We start from the raw sequence: 19,564 nt of genomic DNA, 5'->3' as shown, positions 1-19,564 counted from the left end.
AATAAATGTGATAATTTAGATGCAGGCCTGTAAAATCCCTCTTGCTTTTACAGAGTAGCAAGGTCATTGTGTTGGCCAACTGGATGGTAAAGTCCTTTAAATATGAAATTCTGAAAACTAAAGAACTGCCAAGTTTCCTATCTCTACAGTGAGATCATTAAGGAGAAAGTCTTAACACGGACTCAAATTCCCAGTGCAAGCAGAAATTGGTGAAGGGCAATGTAGTCTAGGACACTACATAAAAGAGAAAAGGCTCATAGTAATAATACACATACTTATTAATAAAACACTTTGCATTTATAAAGCACTGTTCATTTGAAAATTTCAAAGTGTTTTACAAACAAGTTTCATGTCAGTTCAGATAGATAAGACTTATTAAAATCAATTGGCAGATGGAGAAACTGAAGCAGAGAGATGCAGACATAACATTTCATAACTTGGTTGATGCAAAGCGCCATTTGGGTGCAATCTAGCAGTTCAAGTGGAAACTGGGCACCCTTTCAAAGCTAGTATTTGACTGCACCCAGGTTGCCTGAGCACCCAATGGCTTGAGCACCATGAGGTGGTGGCTCAGGACTGGAGTACATTTTTGGCAGTGCTCAGGGACTGCTGCACAGTTAGTAGGCCAGGATGGAACTCAGGCAGCATCCATCCCACAGGCTGCTCAAGGCAGTTTGTGCACTCTTAACACAGATGGCACCCACAACTACACATGAGAAACAGAGAGGATTTATCAAGGGTTTACAGGATTAGTACCGGGAAGAGGGAGAGTCGGGATTAGGGAAGGATATGGAAAGAACTGGGGGCACACATACTGGTGTGAGGTAAAGGGGAGCCAGTAGGGGTTTGAGAAATCAGGGACAGACCTGGGGAAAGGCTGCAGTACAGCCTCTGACCACACTCAGGCTCTACATCAGAAGAGGGCAAACTACGGCCCACAGCCCCTGAGCTCCTGGCCCATGAGGCTCGCCCCTGGGACCTCCACTGCTGTTTCCCGTCCCCCGCAGCCTCAGCTCACCCCACCGCCGGCGCAATGCTCTGGCCAGTGGGGCTGTGAGCTCTTGTCGGGCAGCACAGCTGCAGAGCCTCGGCCTGACCCGGTCTCTGTGCTGCGCGGAGGCCTGGCTGGCTCCAGCTGGGCGGCGTGGCTGTAGTGCTGCCAGTCACCGGTGCTCCCGGCAGTGCGGTAAGGGGGCAGGGAGCGGGGGGGGAGGGGTTGGATAGAGGGCAGGGGAGTTCGGGGTGGTGGTCAGGGGGAGAGGGTGTGGATAGGGGTCGGGGCAGTCAGAAGGCGGGGAACAGGGGGTTGAATGGGGGCAGGAGTCCCGGGGGGGCAGTCAGGAAGGAGATGGGGGTTGGATGGGGCAGTGGGGGAGCAGTCAGGGGCAGGGGTTCTGGGGGCGGTCAGGGAGAAGGGGTGGTTGCATGGGGCAGAGGTCCCAGGGGGCAGTTAGGAATGAGAGGAAGGGTTGGATGGGGTGGCGGGGGGCAGTCAGGGGTGAGGGGTCAGGGGGCTGTCAGGAAACAGGGTGGGTTAGATGGGGCAGGAGTCCTGGGGTTGGGGGGTGTCAGGGGGCGAGAAGCACAGCCTCCCCAAACCAGCCCTCCATACAATTTCAGAAACCCAATGTGGCCCTCAGGCCAAAAAGTTTGCCCGCCCCGCTCTAAATAATGAAGCAAGTCCAGGAAAGGAGGCCAAAGACAAGGAAGGAAGACAGAGGTTCAGAGGAGAAGACAAGCTTTGTGTCTTTGATGGTGTGTGACCATCAAAGGAGCTTCCTTTCCCTCAGTGAGACACAGTCACACAGTGGGGCAGGATCATCCCTAGCACCCATGAGACTGGGTAAAAGGGAATTTGGAGGGCCCAATCCAGAGACATGATGCCCTCTATATTCCAATCAGAGTCAGCATAGCCCAGGGGTGGGCAAACTTTTTGGCCCGAGGGCCAGATCTGGGAATAAAAATAGTAAGGCGGGCCATGAATGCTCACAAAATTGGGATTGGGATGCGGGAGGGGGTGAGGGCTCTGGTTGGGGATAAGGGCTCTGAGGTGGGGCCAGAAATAAGGAGTTCAGGGTGTGAGAGGGGGCTTCGGGCTGGGGCAGGCAGGTGGGGTGTGGGCTCCGGCTGGGGATGCAGGCTCTAGGGTGGGACTGGGTATGAGGAGTTTGGGGTGTAGGAGGCTGCTTTGGGCTGGGACCGAGGGGTTCAGAGGGTGGGAGGGGGATCAGGGCTGAGGGAAGGGGTTGAGGTGTGGGAAGGGGTGCAGTCTCCGGTGGGGGTGCAGGCTCTGGGCTGGAGCTGAGGATGAGGGGTTTGGGGTGTAGAAGGGTGCTCTGGGCTGGGATTGAGAGGTTTGGAGGGCAGGAGGGGGATTGAAGCAGGGGGTTAGGAGCGCAGGGGGAGGCTCAGGGATTCAGGCTCTGGGTGGCGCTGACCTCAAGCGGCTCCCAGAAGCAGTGGCATGTCCTTTCTGTGGCTCCTATGTGGAGGCATGGCCAGGTGTCTCTGCACACTGCCCTGGCCACAGGCACTGCCCCTGCAGCTCCCACTGGAGCACTGGAAGGGGCCATTGGAGAGCATAGGAGCCGGAGTAGGGCCACACCATGGCTTCCGGGAGCCGTGTGGAGCGGCCCCCGACCCTGCTCCCGGGATGGAGCACCGGAGGCAGGCAAGCCCCAGACCCCGCTCCCCAGCGGGAGCTCAGGGGCCAGATTAAAATAGCCAGTGGGCCGAATCCAGCCCGCAGGACGTAGTGTGCCCACCCCTGGCATAGCCCTTGGAATACATGCACTTGGGTCCTTTGAAAGGGCTGACATTCCACACTATGTTGCTTCTGTGTCCCTCAGAACTTCCTAATGACCTGCAGGGTTACAGACCATCTGTGCTCAGGACACTCATTGGCCAGCACTGTCCTTAGCAAAACCCAGTCTCCAAGGGTAAGTCATGCATATTTACATGCTATGGAGTATGGAAATACTGTTGTTGGTTTTTATTTTTTTACAGCATAATCATGTATTTTTCCTGGCGCTGTTCCTTTAAATTGGCAAGTGACCAAAATCCTTCTCCTTTCTGTGTGCAATCGAAAGTAACAGTTTCTGCTGGCTGTAGTCCTTACCACTCATGAATGAGTCAGGAACCATACTGGCCTGGTTCATTGCCATGTGGGAGGGAGGCTGAACATAAGAACAGCCATACTGGGTCAGATCAAAAGTCCATCTAGCCCAGTAGCCTGTCTTCCAACAGTGGCCAACATCAGGTGCCCCAGAGGGAACAGAATAGGTAATCATCAAGTGATTCATCCCCTGTCGCCCATTCCCAGCTTCTGGCAAACAGAGGCTATGGACACCTGTGCATAATAGCCTATGGTGTCAAGTATCAGGAGGTAGCTGTGTTAGTTGGTATCCACAAAAACAACAAGGATTCCGGTGGCATCTTAAAGACTAACAGATTTATTTGGGCATAAGCTTTCATGGGTAAAAAACCTCACTTCTTCAGATGCTATTATGCCCAAATAGCCTATGGATGGACCTATCCTCCATGAACTTACCTAGTTCTTTGTTGCTATACTCTTGGCCTTCACAACATCCTTTGGCAAGGAGTTCCACAGGTTGACTGTGTGTTGTGTGAAATAATACTTCCGTTTGTTTGTTTTAAACCTGCTGCCTACTAATTTAACTTGGTGACCCCTAGTTCTTGTGTTATGAGAAGGAATAAATAACACTTCCTTATTTACTTTCTCTACACCAGTCACGATTTTATAGATCTCTATCATTTCCCCCCTTAGTAGTCTCTTTTCCAAGCTGAAAAGTCCCAGTCTTATTAATCTCTCCTCATACGGAAGCTGTTTCATATCCCTAATAATTTTTGTTGCCCTCTTCTCAACCTTTTCCAATTCCAATATATCTTTTTTGAGATGGGCCGACCACATCTGCATGCAGTATTCAAGACGTGGGTGTACCATAGATTTATAGAGAAGCAATATGATATTTTCTGTCTTATTATCTATCACTTTCTTAATTATTCCCAACATTCAGTTCACCTTTTTGACTGCTGCTGCACATTGAGTGGATGTTTTCAGAGAACTATCTACAATGACTCCAAGACCTCTTTCTTGAGTGGTAACGGCCATAGGCACTGACTTCCCCTCTGCCCGGTGGGTGCTCGACCCCTCCCCACCCCTGGCTCCGCCCCTGCACTGCCCTCACCCTGCCCCCATTCCACCCACTTCCCACAAGTCGCCGCCCCTGCCCCACCTCTTCTCCGCCTCCTTCCCTGAGTGTGCAGTGTCCCCGCTCCTCCCCCTCTCTCCTGGTAAGATTTAAGCGCTGCCAAACAGCTGTTACGCAGTGAGGAGGGGGAGGGGGAGGAGCAGGGATACAACGTGCTTGTGGGGGAGGAGGTGGGGGAGGTAGGGAACTTGGCTGCTGGTGGGTGTGGAGCACCCACAGAGCACCCCTGGAGTTGGCACCTATGGTAACAGCTAATTTAGACCCCATCATTTTATATGTATAATTGGGATTATTTTTCCCAATGTGCATTACTTTACATTTATCAACACTGAATTTCATCTGCCATTTTGTTGCCCAGTCACCCAGTTTTGAGAGATCCTTTTGTAGCTCTTTGCAGTCTGCCTGGGACTTAACTATCTTGAGTAGTTTTGTATCATCTGCAAATTTTGCCACCTGTTTACCTCTTTTCCCAGATCATTTTATGAATATGTTGAATAGGACTGGTCCCAGTACCGACCCCTGGGGGACAGCACTATTTACCTCTCTCCATTCTGAAAACTGATCATTTATTCCTACCCTTTGTTTCCTAGCTTTTAACCAGTTGATAATCCATGAGAGAACCTTCCCTCTTATCCCATGACAGTTTACTTTGCTTCAGAGCCTTTGGTCAGGGACCTTGTCAAAGGCTTTCTGAAAATCTAAGTACACTATATCCACTGGATCCCCCTTGTCCACATGCTTATTGACCCCCTCAAAGAATTCTAGTAGATTAGTGAGGCATGATTTCCCTTTACAGAAACCACACTCATTCTTCCCCCAACAAATTATGTTAACCTATGTATCTGACAATTTTGTTCTTTACTATAGTTTCAACCAGTCTGCCTGGTACTGAATCAGACTTACCAGCCTATAATTGCCGCGCTCACCTCTGGAGCCTTTTTAAAAAATTGGCGTAACATTAGCTATCCTCCAGTCATTTGGTACAGAAGCGGGTTTAAATGATGGTTAAAAACTACAGTTAGTTCTGCAATTTCACATTTGAGTTCCTTCCTCCCATCTGGTTTTGGTGACTTATTACTGTTTAGTTTATCAATTTGTTCCAAAACCTCCTCTAAAGGCTGAATGGGGGGTTTATCACTATAATTTGTTCAAATATCTTTCAAGTTAAGCAAGAGTATAAGCTATTGGAAGTCAGTAAGGGCTCAGACTTGTGTAGAGCCACCACTATACTAACTCCACAGATCGACTTGTATGTGGTAGGGAAAACTCTACGCCTGTTGGTCACATAGGCTGGTATTTTCAAAGAGGTCTAAGGCAGTTGGGTGCCCAAATCCATTGAAAGTCAATGGCAGTTGGGTGCCTGACTCTCTTAGGCTCCTTTGAAAATTCCAACCACAAGCAAGCCAACCCTCCACCACCTATGCATGGGGCTTTCCTATCAATTCAGGTGCTGCTGAGGTTATTTTGCTGGATCAGTGGCCAGGGGGCCACAAGAGTCCCCTGGGAAGGTTGCAGAAGTGTGACTGACCTTGGATGGAAGAGAGAACCTATGACATTTAGAAACAGGGGGAGGAGCACTAGATGAATGGTATAACATTAGATAGCCAGATGGTTTAAAAATCTCAGGGTCTGGCCACCCAGCTGAAGCCTCAGCATCCAGAGAACTTGGGCGGAGACAAATGAGAGCATATTCTGAAAGGAAATAAACTTCCCAGTCTCCTTTAAAATGCCCCCTCTTTTCCGAGTCCTCTAAGGTCCGAGGACTGTGTAGACTGCCCTTTGGAAAATAGCCACATGAATGCCTGGTGTTTGCTTTTCTATGAAAATCTATAACAGAGAAATCATTCCAAGCATCAAAGAACTTCCTAGAATTCTTACCAAAATACAAAATAATTACAAAAAAAAAATACAGTCCAACTATTCAGATGTACTTCTATGCTAAAACCATTATCCAGAGTCAAGATTATTTTTTTAAAGAAGAACTGCAGTGAGATGCACTCAACACATTTAGGAATAAGAAGGAGACAAACACACAGTGGAGTTTATTCAGTTATTTCTATACCACCACCACCACCCCCTGCCCCATACCTTTAAATGCAAAACTTACAGATTGCATAGATAGATGTTTCACATGTTTGCAGAATGTGCTGGAGCTAGCAATCCTATGTTTCTGATGGGCTATTCATATTTGCTTTGCATTCTGTATGCCACTGACTGGCTTCATTAACTAATGAGGCAGAGGAGGGACAATTTCTTTGGGCAAATATGGCTACTGACTGGATGACATTAAAGTAGTTTTATTACAGAGTTCTTTCTGTCGCTAGAACTACTGGAAAACCAGACAATATCCTAAACAGAGACACCTGCAACAGGTTCAGTTTAATGCACAGATACTCATAATTAATACACATGATGACCATATACACATGCACAAAATCCATCAAATTGCTGGCACAGCCAGTGAAGAAAAATTTGTTTTTGCAGTAGGACCAGGAGAAATTTTTCTGGGTCCTGTGTCGTTCTAGGATGGAATGGTAGGCAGCTTACCCATCCCCTCAGAACAAGTTTGGCCTACTGTTTTTGCTACTGAAACTCTGATATTTCATAACACAGGTTATGTGGCACCCAGATCTTAAAAGTCACCTATCCAAATTTGAACTTTTGAGAGTCCACTGGTCAATCATGCCAGGGAATTAATTTGCTGAGTCTTCCTACCACTGAATGAAAAAGTTTGTGCCCAATATCCACAAGAGAATAAGTGGAGTAAAGGCTCTATGGAAAACACTGTTGCTGGATTTCTTACCGGTGCCAAAGCTTTCTTCTCCACAAAGTGAGCATCGTCCAGAATCCATCAGATTTGAGAAAAACCTCCAGCCTGTTGGTGTTTCATACACAGGGACTTTCAGTGACTTTGCCACCCTAATAAAAAAAAAAAGACACAATAAAACACCATGATTAAGACTGTGCATTCATTTACAGGTGGATGTAAGATTTCACAACAATTGCTACAGGGGAGTGATGTTCTGGGTCTTACCATACCTCAAACACATTTAGAAATGGACTTTGATGTAAACAAAAGGAAATGACTGCAAGAGCATCATGCACAAAGGACCTTTGAGTGGAATTTATTTCACGCAGGGCTTGGTTGTGTTAACCCTCTGGACACAATGCAAAGCTTGTCTTTATTTGTGTATTTGTGGGAAACTCGGTCTGAGGAGCTTTATTAGTGCCCTGATTTTTTGCCAGGGAGCAATGGTTAGTCACAACAATAGGAATGGGCAGAGCAATTTGTTGTATGATCTTATGTGAACATTTTGTAGAGAAGCCTGGAGCATGGGATGGGCACTTGTTATTTTATGTCACACCAAATAAATAAATGCTCAAGCTGCCAGAAATTAAAAAAAAATAAAACTATTCCTTTATTAGCTTTCTCAAATAAAATACAATATACATTCTCCTCCTGGGACCCAACTGAGGACTTTTAAGAATTTAATGTTGCTTCTGTCTTTATTGCTAACTGTGTCTGCTTGTTTTCATTTTGGGTCTAGGATTTTCTCTACTATTTTTTTAAAGAGGAAGAATGGGCTTTGAGAGATAGTCAAGCAATGTGATTTGCTCTAATACATGGCATTATTTCTCTAGAAACACCCTCAACATACAAAGTTAGGTGCCAGTCTTTGAGACACTTAATCCTAGGAATACCTACTCACGTCAGTAAAGTTATGTGCATGTTGAGTGTTTGTAGGACTGGTGTCTTAAACTGTATATACCATTTAAAAAAAAACCTACATCCTTTTATTGCTCATTTTATTTAAAATAATAATCACGGTTACACTGTTTATCTTGTGCATTATCACCTGTTTTCAGGTCCCAATCCCACAGAAGAAAGCAATGTCCAAGATGAGACGATTCATCTTTTTTCAAATGTAGCCACATCTAGGTGAAGAAGATCATTAAGGACCTGAACTTGCAAATACCGACATGAGTGCTTCTTAGCTTGTAGTCAGGAGTGGTGAAATCAATGGGATTGCTCAGGATAGTCAAGTTAAGCATGTGTGTAAAGGCCTTGATGATCAGCTTCACCTAGGTTTAGCTGCATATACAAAAAGATGAGTCTCTTGTCTAGAACAATTCTTTTTTCATTACAAAGTTAGACATAAAATCCCTTTGTCAGGCTAATACCAAAGAAATAATCAACAAGGCATCTCTCTCTGATCAAAGTCCAATTATGTGCTATCGAATAAATACCCTCCAATTCCTGTCACAGAGTCAGCTTCCTGCAGTTCCTTGATGCCAGGGAAAGAAAAGAACTCCAGCCATTTCCAGTGCTTTGGGGTTCCAATCTTGAGCCCCAAACTAAGGCAATAGTCTGGCAGGTCTTCCATGCTCTCTGGCCACCCTGTCCCCTGAGCTCTCTTCAGCCCTCCAGACCACAATCTTCATTATTAAATATTTATATTACAGTAGCACTCGAAGATACCCATTGGGATGGGGACTCTACTGTGGTGGGTGCAGTACAAACATAGAAAGAGACAGTCCCTGTTCCCGAGGAAGGACCCTGGAGTTCAGCTAGTTTTCCACTGGCACAGTTCCTGGATCCTCTCCAGGAAGCAGAGACAAAGATCCCTTAGACAGGCGGAACCAAAAAAAAAGGAAATACAGTCTTTAAATCCCTTCTTGCTCCAAAGGAAGAGCTAGCTGAATCTGTGGATCTCTTTTACTCCAGGAGAAGGGCAAAGCACAGACTTAAAATCAGTTTTCAATGCCCATCTTGTAGCAGAAAAGCACAAAGAGCAGTCTTTCAATTCCTTCATTCCAAAAGGTGAACTAGAATACAGTTCAGCCAGCCAGTCCCTGCCCTCTGGCCAGCAGCCTGTCTATTGAGCCATCCCTAGCAGCTGTCTTTTCTCCCTTTATAACTGCTCCAGGTGCCTTTCTAGGAGGCTAAGAAGGCCCAGCTGATTCAGAGTTCTGTCCATTAACACTTGCCTCTCCACCTAGAACCCTATGGCTTTTTACCTCTGACACATCTCTGTTCCCTTGAAGGGCAGTAGATCCAACAGAAACTAGTGCTCCAATTGGAAGTACAGGTGGCTATATCATACCCCAGCTCTTACAACTCACATGTAAATCAAAGTGATGCATTACTTGTTAAACAACACCAATTAAATTTTAAGGAGTGGATAGCAGCAGATAAAAATAGATTCTTCACATCTGTAAATTGAGTATCAAAAGGTAGAATTTTCAAAAAGTGGTAAAAGTGCTATTGAAAGCAATTAGGACTGATATCCCAAAGGTCAGGTCTACACTTAAAAAGCTGCAGCGGTGCAGATGCACCAGAGCAGCTGCGTCACTGTAGCACTTCAATGAAGACGCTACTATACTGACGAGAGAACATCTCCCGTCGGCATAGTTAATCCACCTCTGCGAGAGGCAGTAGCTCTGTCAGCAGGAGTAGCCCTCCTGTTGACATAATACTGTCTACACCAGGGGTTAGGCTGATATAACTGTGTTGCTCAGGGGTGTTGATTTTTCACACCCCTGAGCAACGTAGTTATAACTGATGTAAGTTTATAGTGTAGACCTGGCCTGAGTCAAACCCACCCAAAATTTCCAAGCTGTTAATTGTCACCAGTTTGCTAGCAAAGAGATCCATTTACTTTTCCAAATTCCCAATTCAAAACTCATTTTTGTATTTATGAATTAAATCTCAAATAAGTGTTTTTTTTTCAGAAGATTCTTTGATCCGGCAATGCTTTAAAAAACTGTATATTAAAATTAAAGGGACACTTCCAATTTGAGATCTAGCCAAATTAAATACAGTTTAAAGTGTTTCTGTTATACATATGCCCCATAACCCCCCCTTGCCAGATTTTATGCTTAAATAATATTTCCTATTTAAAAAAATATTCTCCTCTGTTGTTTTGTGGAAGAGTCAGGAAACTGACTATAAAGAAGGAAATGGCAAAACTTGATATACATAGAATACTGCCAAACACACACAGTAAACAAACTACAGAGAAGTAGTTTGCTTCTCTCTCATCTAATTTAGTTACAGTCATTTTTGCATGTTACTTGCCACAACAGGGCTAACAAATTTCCCTTTAAATTCAATATAAACATTAAAAAAAGATTCCAATCTGCATTTCTCGTCTCGATCAGATAAACACATCAGACCTCTTCCCTTCTCTTCTTCCTTCTTTAAGAGTCAAGCAAACTAAAGATAACGAACAAAAAAAGAGAACAGAAGGGCAAACTCTCGGAGGTCCTGAATTACAGTAGGTTGATATATGTATATGATATATGTATGATATATGGAAAAAATTGTGAAAAATATAAAAACGTCCAAGTCATTTTCATTCTGTTTCAGAACTGAATGGATTTACTTTATTTGATATTTTCACAAAAGGTTTAATCAAATTTTTGCTTCAATCTTTTTTTTTTTAAATGTAAATTTTTTGGCTTTCCTGTCTAACCCTTTTGCATTTTTTCCCACCTCCCTTTTCCACTTGCCACTGAAGAAGGCAGAGAGGGAGGAGGGAAGCAGAAAACCAAACAGACAAAAACTGAAAGCATGGTTCCATTTTTCATTTTACAATTTTGTCAGGAAAAAAAAAGAAAAGTTTGAAAAATATTTTTTCACGAAAATTTTTGACTTTTAAAAAGGGCCTTTTTTATTAAATATTTTTCATCTGAAAAACTGCAAGCAGCTTTAGCTCTGATCTTGTAAGTTACTCCATATGGGCACCTACACAGAGACCTGCAGATATCAGTGGGGCTCCATGCAGGCACAGGGGTCTGTCCACATTGAGTCACTTGCAGAATCAGGGCCCAAGCTGCGCCTGGCATCCTAGCCCATGGCTCCTCCAAACAGGAAACAAGACAAGACAGCAAAAATGCACCAAGAAAGCCATTTCCCCTGAAAAAGCTCGGCCCTTCTTTCCAGAAGATAGAAACCATGCAGAGTACAGCATTCTAATCAACAAGCCTTCTCTTGACATGCTTTACATTTGATGATCACCCCAATCCTAAACTGTAATGGTGAACTGATTAGTGTGGGTGATTAAATAGGACATATTTCTTCCAGCAGTCACCACCAGATGTCTCGGGTGCCACTGGCAAAGACTGCATATGAAGGCCAAAAATCAATTCTTTTGGAGACATAACTTCTCCCACAAGTGACAGACTCACTAAACCTCATCACATTTAAGTAGCACACCTGTAGCAGACAAAAGGTAAATGAATGGCCATGCTCTAATGTTTCTCAGGCACAAAAGCAACTAAACCATTGCACCTCATTGGGAAAATACATTTTACCTGAAGTAAAAAACCCACTGGAGTTCAAGTAACAGTAAGAATTATTCACCAAGGAGAGGGGGACTTGAATGGAGAAGGTACAAGTAGGAGGCTGGATCCTCAACTTGTTTACCCTGTGTTTGATTTAGACTCTGAGTTTCTTGGAGCAGAACTATGTCTTCCTCTGTTTGTACAGCACGACCCACATTGATGGCCTTTAAAATATGCCATCATATGAAGCCGATTATATCATACAGAGTTGAACAGGTGGCCACTTAGGTGAGCAGAAGATCAGGAACAGAAAAATATTTAAACTCTGTTTACTGTGACAATAACTATGGGCTGGGAAGGGCAGATGTTCCTGATTTGCTAAGAGCAGAAAAATCTCTTGAGGCAGCCCTAACAACATCCCAAGGAACTACTGTGCTTGCAAAAGTTTCCAAGGTCTTGTTTCCCCACAGCTAACAGTGTTTTGGGGACAGGAAATTATTTCACTTATGCTATTCCAAATTCCCTGGCCCTGGGATGATCATGTTAGTCCTCCACAAAGGATGAACAGCTTCCAGGACCCCTCTCAACCACCACCCGCAAGTTTCCAGGCGTTGTTATGCTAGTTCAGACATTTCCGTTCACCAGGCCAGCTTTGCAAATAAAGATGCTGATTTTGTTGGCCTTACTTTTATTTTAAACCAAGCCTCTAAAACAAAAAAACGTAAGTATAAAAATTAGTTTATGGTCCGAAATGGTAGATTTGTTTCTTAAAGCTATTTTTCCCTCCTGGTCTTGACTGGCTTGAAAGGAGATAAAGAGGTATAAATAAAAATTTACATCAGGTTTTGTTTTTTCTGTTCCACTGTACTAAACAATAGAGAGAGTTAGACAATGTTAGGTTAAGGAGGCAACTAGGGTGACCAGATGTCCCAATTTTATAGGGACAGTCCTGATTTTTGGAGCTTTTTCTTACATAGGCACCTATTACCCTCCACCCCCTGTCCTGATTTTTCACACTTGCTGTCTGGTCACCCTAGAGGCAATATGGGCTAGTGGATAAGGAAGTAGCCTGGGAGCCAGCAGCCCTGAGTCGTAATCCAAGCCATTCTGCATGACCTGGGGCAAGTCACTCCACCTTTCTGTCTCTTTTTTCCCTCCCACCTGCTATCCATCTAATCTATGTAGACTGTAAACTCTTCAGAACAGAGACTGTCTCACTATGTTACTTAGCACAACAGGGCCTCAGTTCCAAATGGGCATTTAGGGGCTACTGTAATACAAATAATAATAATGTTCAAAATAAATCTCCCCTACTCTTAGCGCTACAAAAGGAGAATAAAGAGATGAGCTTCAATGTTAAGTATGGCTGCATTAGCTTTGGAAGACCACACTGCTAATAATGCATGGCTATAGTTTCATCAAAGGGTTGGGAATTTACATGTGTAGCTCTCAGCATCCATGGGACTTAGATCCCTGTGCATTGCGATGAGAATATGCCTTTTAGACAGCACAGGTTTGAGGAAATGTGGAACTCGTGAGTGTAATTTATTTCCATTGGTGGATCTCAACTTATTTAAAAAATTGAAGTTCTGATGATTCTGGAGGTCTTTCAAAAACATTTTTGAATACCACTTTTGCAGCGACCACAGATTTCTCCAGAAAAGTACAAAGCTCTTCAATGTAGTCTTATCTTTTGCTGTTCACCTCAGAAACAAAAACAAATCTCCGGCATCCAATATCTATTTTCAGAATTGCTGTGTAGCTTCAAATCTGCTGTAAAATGGTCCCATTTTCTACATCCTTGTGTGCTGTCCCCTAAGGGCTGAAGTTCAGAATTATGAAAGGCACAGTGAAACCTGAGCAGCCTCTCCTTTTTCCACTGTCACTTCATGGAGTTAAAGGGCAGTGAAGTGAGAGCCCATAAAATAAGAAACATCCCTTTATGCAACATATAGCCAGCTGATGGAAATAACTGCTCCAAAAGCCATATATTAAACTCCTAGAAGAAGCCAAACAAAAGTTTCTTAACTGCAGTAAAGAAAGCATCAAAATCCCCATCAAAAGAGGAATAACATGTTCAACAGAGTTAGCAAACAAGAATGCAAACAGGAAAATATTTAGAGAAGAAGGAAACACATTTTTTCTATCCAGGAAGTTATTCAACATTCAGAGCCAGAGAACACAATGATTAGAGGAGAAAATTTCCATTGCTTCCACCCCTGCAAATTAATCACTATGAGGAGGTGATCAAGACAAGAACTGCAGCTGGTTCTGGTACAGAGCAGAATTAGAACATTTATTTCGACATACCAAAAATGTTTTTTCCCCTGAGTTACAAGGTATACACATCTGCTAACCAATCAATCTGCATGCAACTACACAGGCAGAACTACATCCGTCAGTCACTGACAGGGGCAAGCATGGCTAGCTGTACTGAAAAGCCTGCCAGTTGAGACAGCTTAAAAGGATACTATCCCCTGTGGACTGAAACTTGCTAATAAGATTAGAAGCACTATAGCAATACACTGAATTCCTACAGCAGAGCATAACTTCATGAATCCTAAGAACATAAGAGTGGCCATACTGGGTCAGACGAGACCAAAGGTCCATCCAGCCTAGTATCCTGTCTACCGACAGTGGCCAATGCCAGGTGCCCCAGAGGGAGTGAACCTAACAGGTAAATGATCTCTCTCCTGACATCCATCTCCACCCTCTGACAAACAGAGGCTAGGGACACCATTCCTTACCCATCCTGGCTAATAGTCATTAATGGACTTAACCACCATGAATTTATCTAGTTCTCTTTTAAACCCTGTTATAGTCCTAGCCTTCCAATCAATCTGAAAGAACCAAACTGGACTTTTTATCTTACAGGCCAAAGAAATACTCCAAACAAGGGAGGTTCAGACCCCTGGACCTTTCAACTTAAGAGAACGGAAACTGTCACTAACTCAATGTAAGTGTTCCTATTCTCTTCCATCTACAAAGTCCACAGATCTGTTAACCAATGGGAATTATATAGCAGTGTGCTTTCAGGGAATCAAACAGAACTATATAGAGAGTTTTAAAATTCCTTTAGTACTGATGGGTCACCACACTGTGATGCATCCTCCACCAAAGGCAGCATTCATTGATGGCTGAATGTGCAGCTTGCAAAATTTTGAGATTGTGTGAGTGGATGACCAGGTGACTGTCCGACAGATATTATGCTATGGAGCACAAGAACTCTTTGCCCAGGAGGGTGTGACCACTCTCAATGAGGCAGCGTTGATGTTGGTTGCTAGAGAGACTCTCTGGCTTGTAGGCTTCATGCCTGGATGCACCGTTTCATCCATCTTGAAGCTCTTTTCTTAAGATACTGGATGGTAGAAAATGAATAAAGCGTTGGACTTACAAAAAAACCTGTATGTGGCAGATGTAGCTCTTGAGGGCGATATGAACATCCAATGTACACCCAAGTTTCTCTCTTGGGTGTGATGGCTCTGGACAAAAAGAGGGGAGCATGATTTGTCTATGCGAAAAACTGAGTTAATTTTGGGGATAAAGGCCGGACCTGTTCAAAGAACAGAGGAAATTATGCTATTTAGTGCAGCCGCTTGACATTTTAACGGTGAAACTATGTCACCCTTGATCTGGCCCTCCTGCAAGAGGGTCGCGATCTGCAATACAAATGGCAGAGGAGGAGAGAAAATACATTTCTCGTTCCAGGGCTTGAACTTCCACCAAGTGCCAGAGTAAGAAGGAATTGTGGAAGCTTTTCTAGATGCCAGAAGAGTGACTATTATGCCTTCCAAGTATCCCCTCTCATGCAAGACTACTCAAAAGTCAGATAGGTAGCCTCAGGTACTGTGGCTCTGGATGACAAACTGGTCCCTGGGAGAGCAGATACTGTCTTAAAGGGAGGACAGTGGGGTCAGAGTGACCCACGTTGAGGGGACTAAAAAACCAGAGCCTCCGTAGCCAGTACATAGCCACTAATACTACTAGCACCCTGTCCCTCTTGATCTTCTGGATAGTTCTGGGTAGAAGGGGGAGATGAGGAAAGGTGTAGAAGGCTTACTGGCCACCTCTGGGAGACAGCATCTGTGCCTATTACCCTTGGGTCCTTCTACAGGGAGAAAAGGGAGGGGACCTTGCAGTCATGTGTGATACAAATAGGTCAATCAGTGGGTCCCTGAATTTCCTCACTAGGAACCGAATCAGAGAAGGGAAATTCATGGTCAAAATCTTTCTGTTTTGAAAATATTTTTGCTGTGCAGCAGGAGCTCTACTAAACCTTCCTGCAGCTAGGGAGACAGAACAAAAAACTGTCAGGCCCTTTGGTTCAGTTGGCCACTCCCTCTCTTATCAGTTACTGAAAGGAAGGATAGCTCAGTGGTTAGAACACCACCTTAGAAGACTCTGTTACAATTGCCTTCTCCAGCACAGACTTCCTGTGGGACCCTGGGCAAGTCATTTAGTTTCTGTGTGCCTCAGTTCCCCAGCTGTATAATGGAGATAATAGCACTGCTCTACCTAACAGGGATGTTGTGAGGAGAAATACATTAAGGATTGTGAAGCCTCAGATACTACAGTGATTGGGGGAGGAGGGCTGGATAAGTCCCTTAGATAGGTAGGTAGGCAGGTCTGGATTTGCCTCTATAGCTGCATGTGGACTGACAGCCCATTGGTTAATGGATCTGTGGACCTTGTTGATGAAAGAGAAAAATTTATGACTATTAATAACACGTGTAGCCATGCAATCTAATGACACTGGTGGTAAAAGCATGGAGTAGTTCAGACAAGCTGTCAAACATGCAGACCCATATCAGGAGGGGACTACCCCATCCTAGGGAGGTTGCCTTGCTAGTGCAATGTTTACTTCTATATGCTACAGTGCTGGGTTTCATTCTGAGAGCTCTTCAGAGATAACAAGTTGAGTGTCCTGGAGAATCAGGCTGTCTCCCCCTTTACCACAGCCCCCCTTGATCATAGGGCATGTATGGCAAACTTCGTTTATTGGAAACCTTCATCCACTGCTTCCTCACCATCCTGACCAAAACACAGACCAACATACCAATTGTAGACACATTTTCTGTCACTCTTCCAAACTATGGAAGACCAATCTCCCACAATCCCCTCTCAAGCTAGCTGAGCACAGCAGTTTAAGGCAGAGGGGCATGGGGATAAATTTGCAAGCTGAATCTTGGGGCCTGCCTTTGGATGGTTTCAGTTGAATAGTTTCACAGGGGGGCCAAATTTGCCTGAAATGGCCCTAAAGCTGATGTTTCTGGGCATAAAATGACCACCTACCAGAGAGTCAGGAAGAAATTCCCCACATTTATACCCGGGTCCTTAAGTAGGGTGTATTGGAGACACTTTTCTGGATATGTTTAGTTGTAGGGTGTTGCTGTCTTCATGCCTCAAATGCTGTCCATTGTGTTATCCACACCACAGGTCTTGTTCTTTGCTCTACTCTAGTTCCTATCTGCTCATGTGCTACAAGTACAAGGGGGGAGGGATAGCTCAGTGGTTTGAGCATTGGCCTGCTAAACCCAGGATTGTGAGTTCAATCCCTGAGGAGGCAACTTAAGGATCTGGGGCAAAAATTGGTCCTGCTAGTGAAGGCAGGGGGCTAGACTCAATGACCTTTCAAGGTCCCTTCCAGTTCTAGGAGATTGGTATGTCTCCAATTATTATTTATGTATTAAGTAGAGAGCTGATGGGAGTGAAGTAAGCTGGTGGCAAGGCAGACCAAGGAAGAAATATGAATACAGAGATATGAGAGGGGAAGGGGGCAAGAAAGTAAGGGAAACAGGCAGCAAAAGAGGGAAGTTGAAAGGTACAGAACAAAGAGTGGAAGAAGAGAAGAGAAAGTTCAGACCAAAAAGTGGGAGAGGTAAAGGGACACACAGAAGAAAGAAGATAGAAACAGGAGGGGGGAAATATCTTGCATCACATTCATAACTTGAGGTGTCTGTGTGCCATACAGCAGCACTAGGAGCTTGAGAGATATGCCCTGAATCATAGTTTTGATCCTACTGTAGATGATTTTCACAAATGCAGATGGAGAGCCAAAGTGAAAGGCAATGTAATCTACACATCAGCATCTGTAACTTACATACCGAGTGGGTAGAAGGGTGGGGCATTACATCAGGAAAAGCAACTGATAAAACAGAATAAGAAGGTTACTTTCCTTGTTCCAACTCTACCTTTCTATCCCTGGGGTGTGTAAATTGCACCAACTTACTGATGTGTAACACACACCATCATTTATGCCACATGCTGCATATGGCCCTAAAAGCTTGAACTGTGGCAAAATGCTACAAACCAGCCCCTCTTCTGTCAGTCAAAGCGGAGATCATAAAGATCATCCATTTTGTTTTTATGGTGAAACTGCTCTTGTGCTGTGAGTATCTAGAGTGGCTTGAGTCCAAATATCCCATTTTAAACAAAAAGTATCAAATAATGATACATTACTCTGTAAAATAATCAGAAATAACATTCTGATAGGTCCCAATTCAGCACAGTTCTTTAGCATGAGATTAGTCTCACTGAAGTCAATGGGACTACTCACATGCTTAAAGTTAGGCATGCATTTCATTACTTTGCTGAAATGGGGCCATAACTGGGCCCATTCCAACCCCCTGTGTCCAAAAGTTAGCTCTGAATTTGGAGGTTCAAGCACATTTGTATTTAGATTTTTTTTTATACCCAAGGTTAATTTTCCTTGTCAGCTTGAACTGAAGCCACTCTATTCATGACTAGCAGAACCCTTGATTTACCTTGTGTATATGCTCTGTGGGTATGAACTGTTTAACAGGAATACAACAATCTTGGGAGCATTCTGGTTAATGTCTTCTCAGACACTTAATGGGATAAACTTCAAACAAGCATTCTCACTTGTCTTGTTTCTACCTAAATGTTCACTACATCAGTAAGACTCCACTATAAAGCTTTCCTTAGACATCTGCATGAAGTATTTGTTAGCTCTTGCTGAACTGGGGGAGATGGCCTTTACATACTGGATCTAAATTGTATGAAGACTATCACCCTAATTATAGTGTACATTTAAGAATCAAGGCTGTTTTACATTAACCTAAATCTGCACCCAATATGCTGCAATAATAATCACAGAAGACAAATATTCTGAAACAAAAGTGACATTTACATTTGACAATTACATATATATTTTTACAGCTCCATTTTTGCAACAAATGAAACCTAAACAAGCTGCTTTTTCATGTGGAAGATAATAAAAGCGGGTTAAAATATGAATAAAACCTATTGTAAAGCTGTACAGTAGAAGAGCTAGTATTGTCTCAGCCTAGCTTGATAAGTCGCCAAATGTTTTATTAAATTAAATACAAACAGAACCATATCAGGCAGATGGAGAAAGGGGGCCAAAGATATTTATTCATTAGAAGAAGGCATCCCTAGAGATTTGAGTGCCTACACAGAGCTGAAAGCCAGGATTCTGATTTCTGTTACACTGGGGTAACGCCACTGAAGCCAAATGAAGTTACCCAGGTATAATGAAGTTCAGAATCTAGTCTGGAAAATTTGATACTGGAGGATGATTTTTAATGGAAAATTCTGATTGCTACTAAAAAGGGAACAGGCTGATGTGGAAACATTGCTTGTCCTCCTTCATCAGCAATTAGCTGGACCCTTTATTTTACAACCAACCATCCACTTATGCCAAAAATTCTTCTTCTTTGGGTTTCATGGTCATACACAGGGCATGCAACTGGTATGATGCGGGGGGATGGAAGTGTGGAGGTGGGAAATATATATTCAACATTCTTTTGTTCTGGTGTAAGAAATACAAATACAGTCCTGCTTAAATTGAGAAACCAGATCAACGTCCATTGAACGTATTTCTCATTTTATTTACACGGGCTAATGAAAACTGACATCTTTCTCTCTCACTTTGCTGCCCATTGGAGACAACAGATCATATTTCATGGAAAGAACTACAAAAGGCCTATGCACAGACTGGGCCTGAGCAGGCTCTCATTTACACTGGGCTTGCACTGACATAATTTCGCAAACTTCAGACTCCC

The 19,564-nt window shown here is 43.8% G+C and overlaps 1 protein-coding gene and 1 long non-coding RNA gene across 5 annotated transcripts in view; one reads left to right on the top strand and one right to left on the bottom strand.

Annotated features, from left to right (window-relative positions):
- The window catches only part of PGM5 (phosphoglucomutase 5), a 119,091-nt gene that overhangs the window by 47,592 nt on the left and 51,935 nt on the right, over window positions 1-19,564 (bottom strand). For all 4 annotated transcript variants that reach the window (XM_039545547.1, XM_039545549.1, XM_039545548.1 and 1 more), the window contains one exon: window positions 7,036-7,151. In XM_039545547.1, the coding sequence (XP_039401481.1) occupies window positions 7,036-7,151 (116 nt within the window). The remainder of the gene's footprint in view (window positions 1-7,035; window positions 7,152-19,564) is intronic.
- Window positions 1,156-10,511, top strand: LOC120408504. Its single transcript, XR_005600737.1, has 3 exons — window positions 1,156-1,186; window positions 2,850-2,939; window positions 10,439-10,511. It is a non-coding gene; the product is annotated as an uncharacterized LOC120408504 (long non-coding RNA).

This window comes from Mauremys reevesii, linkage group 6 (assembly GCF_016161935.1).
Source record: "Mauremys reevesii isolate NIE-2019 linkage group 6, ASM1616193v1, whole genome shotgun sequence".
Taxonomy (NCBI): Eukaryota; Metazoa; Chordata; order Testudines; family Geoemydidae; genus Mauremys; species Mauremys reevesii.
The sequence above is the reverse complement of the archived record's forward strand: the minus strand, read 5'-3'. Positions and strand labels throughout refer to the sequence as shown.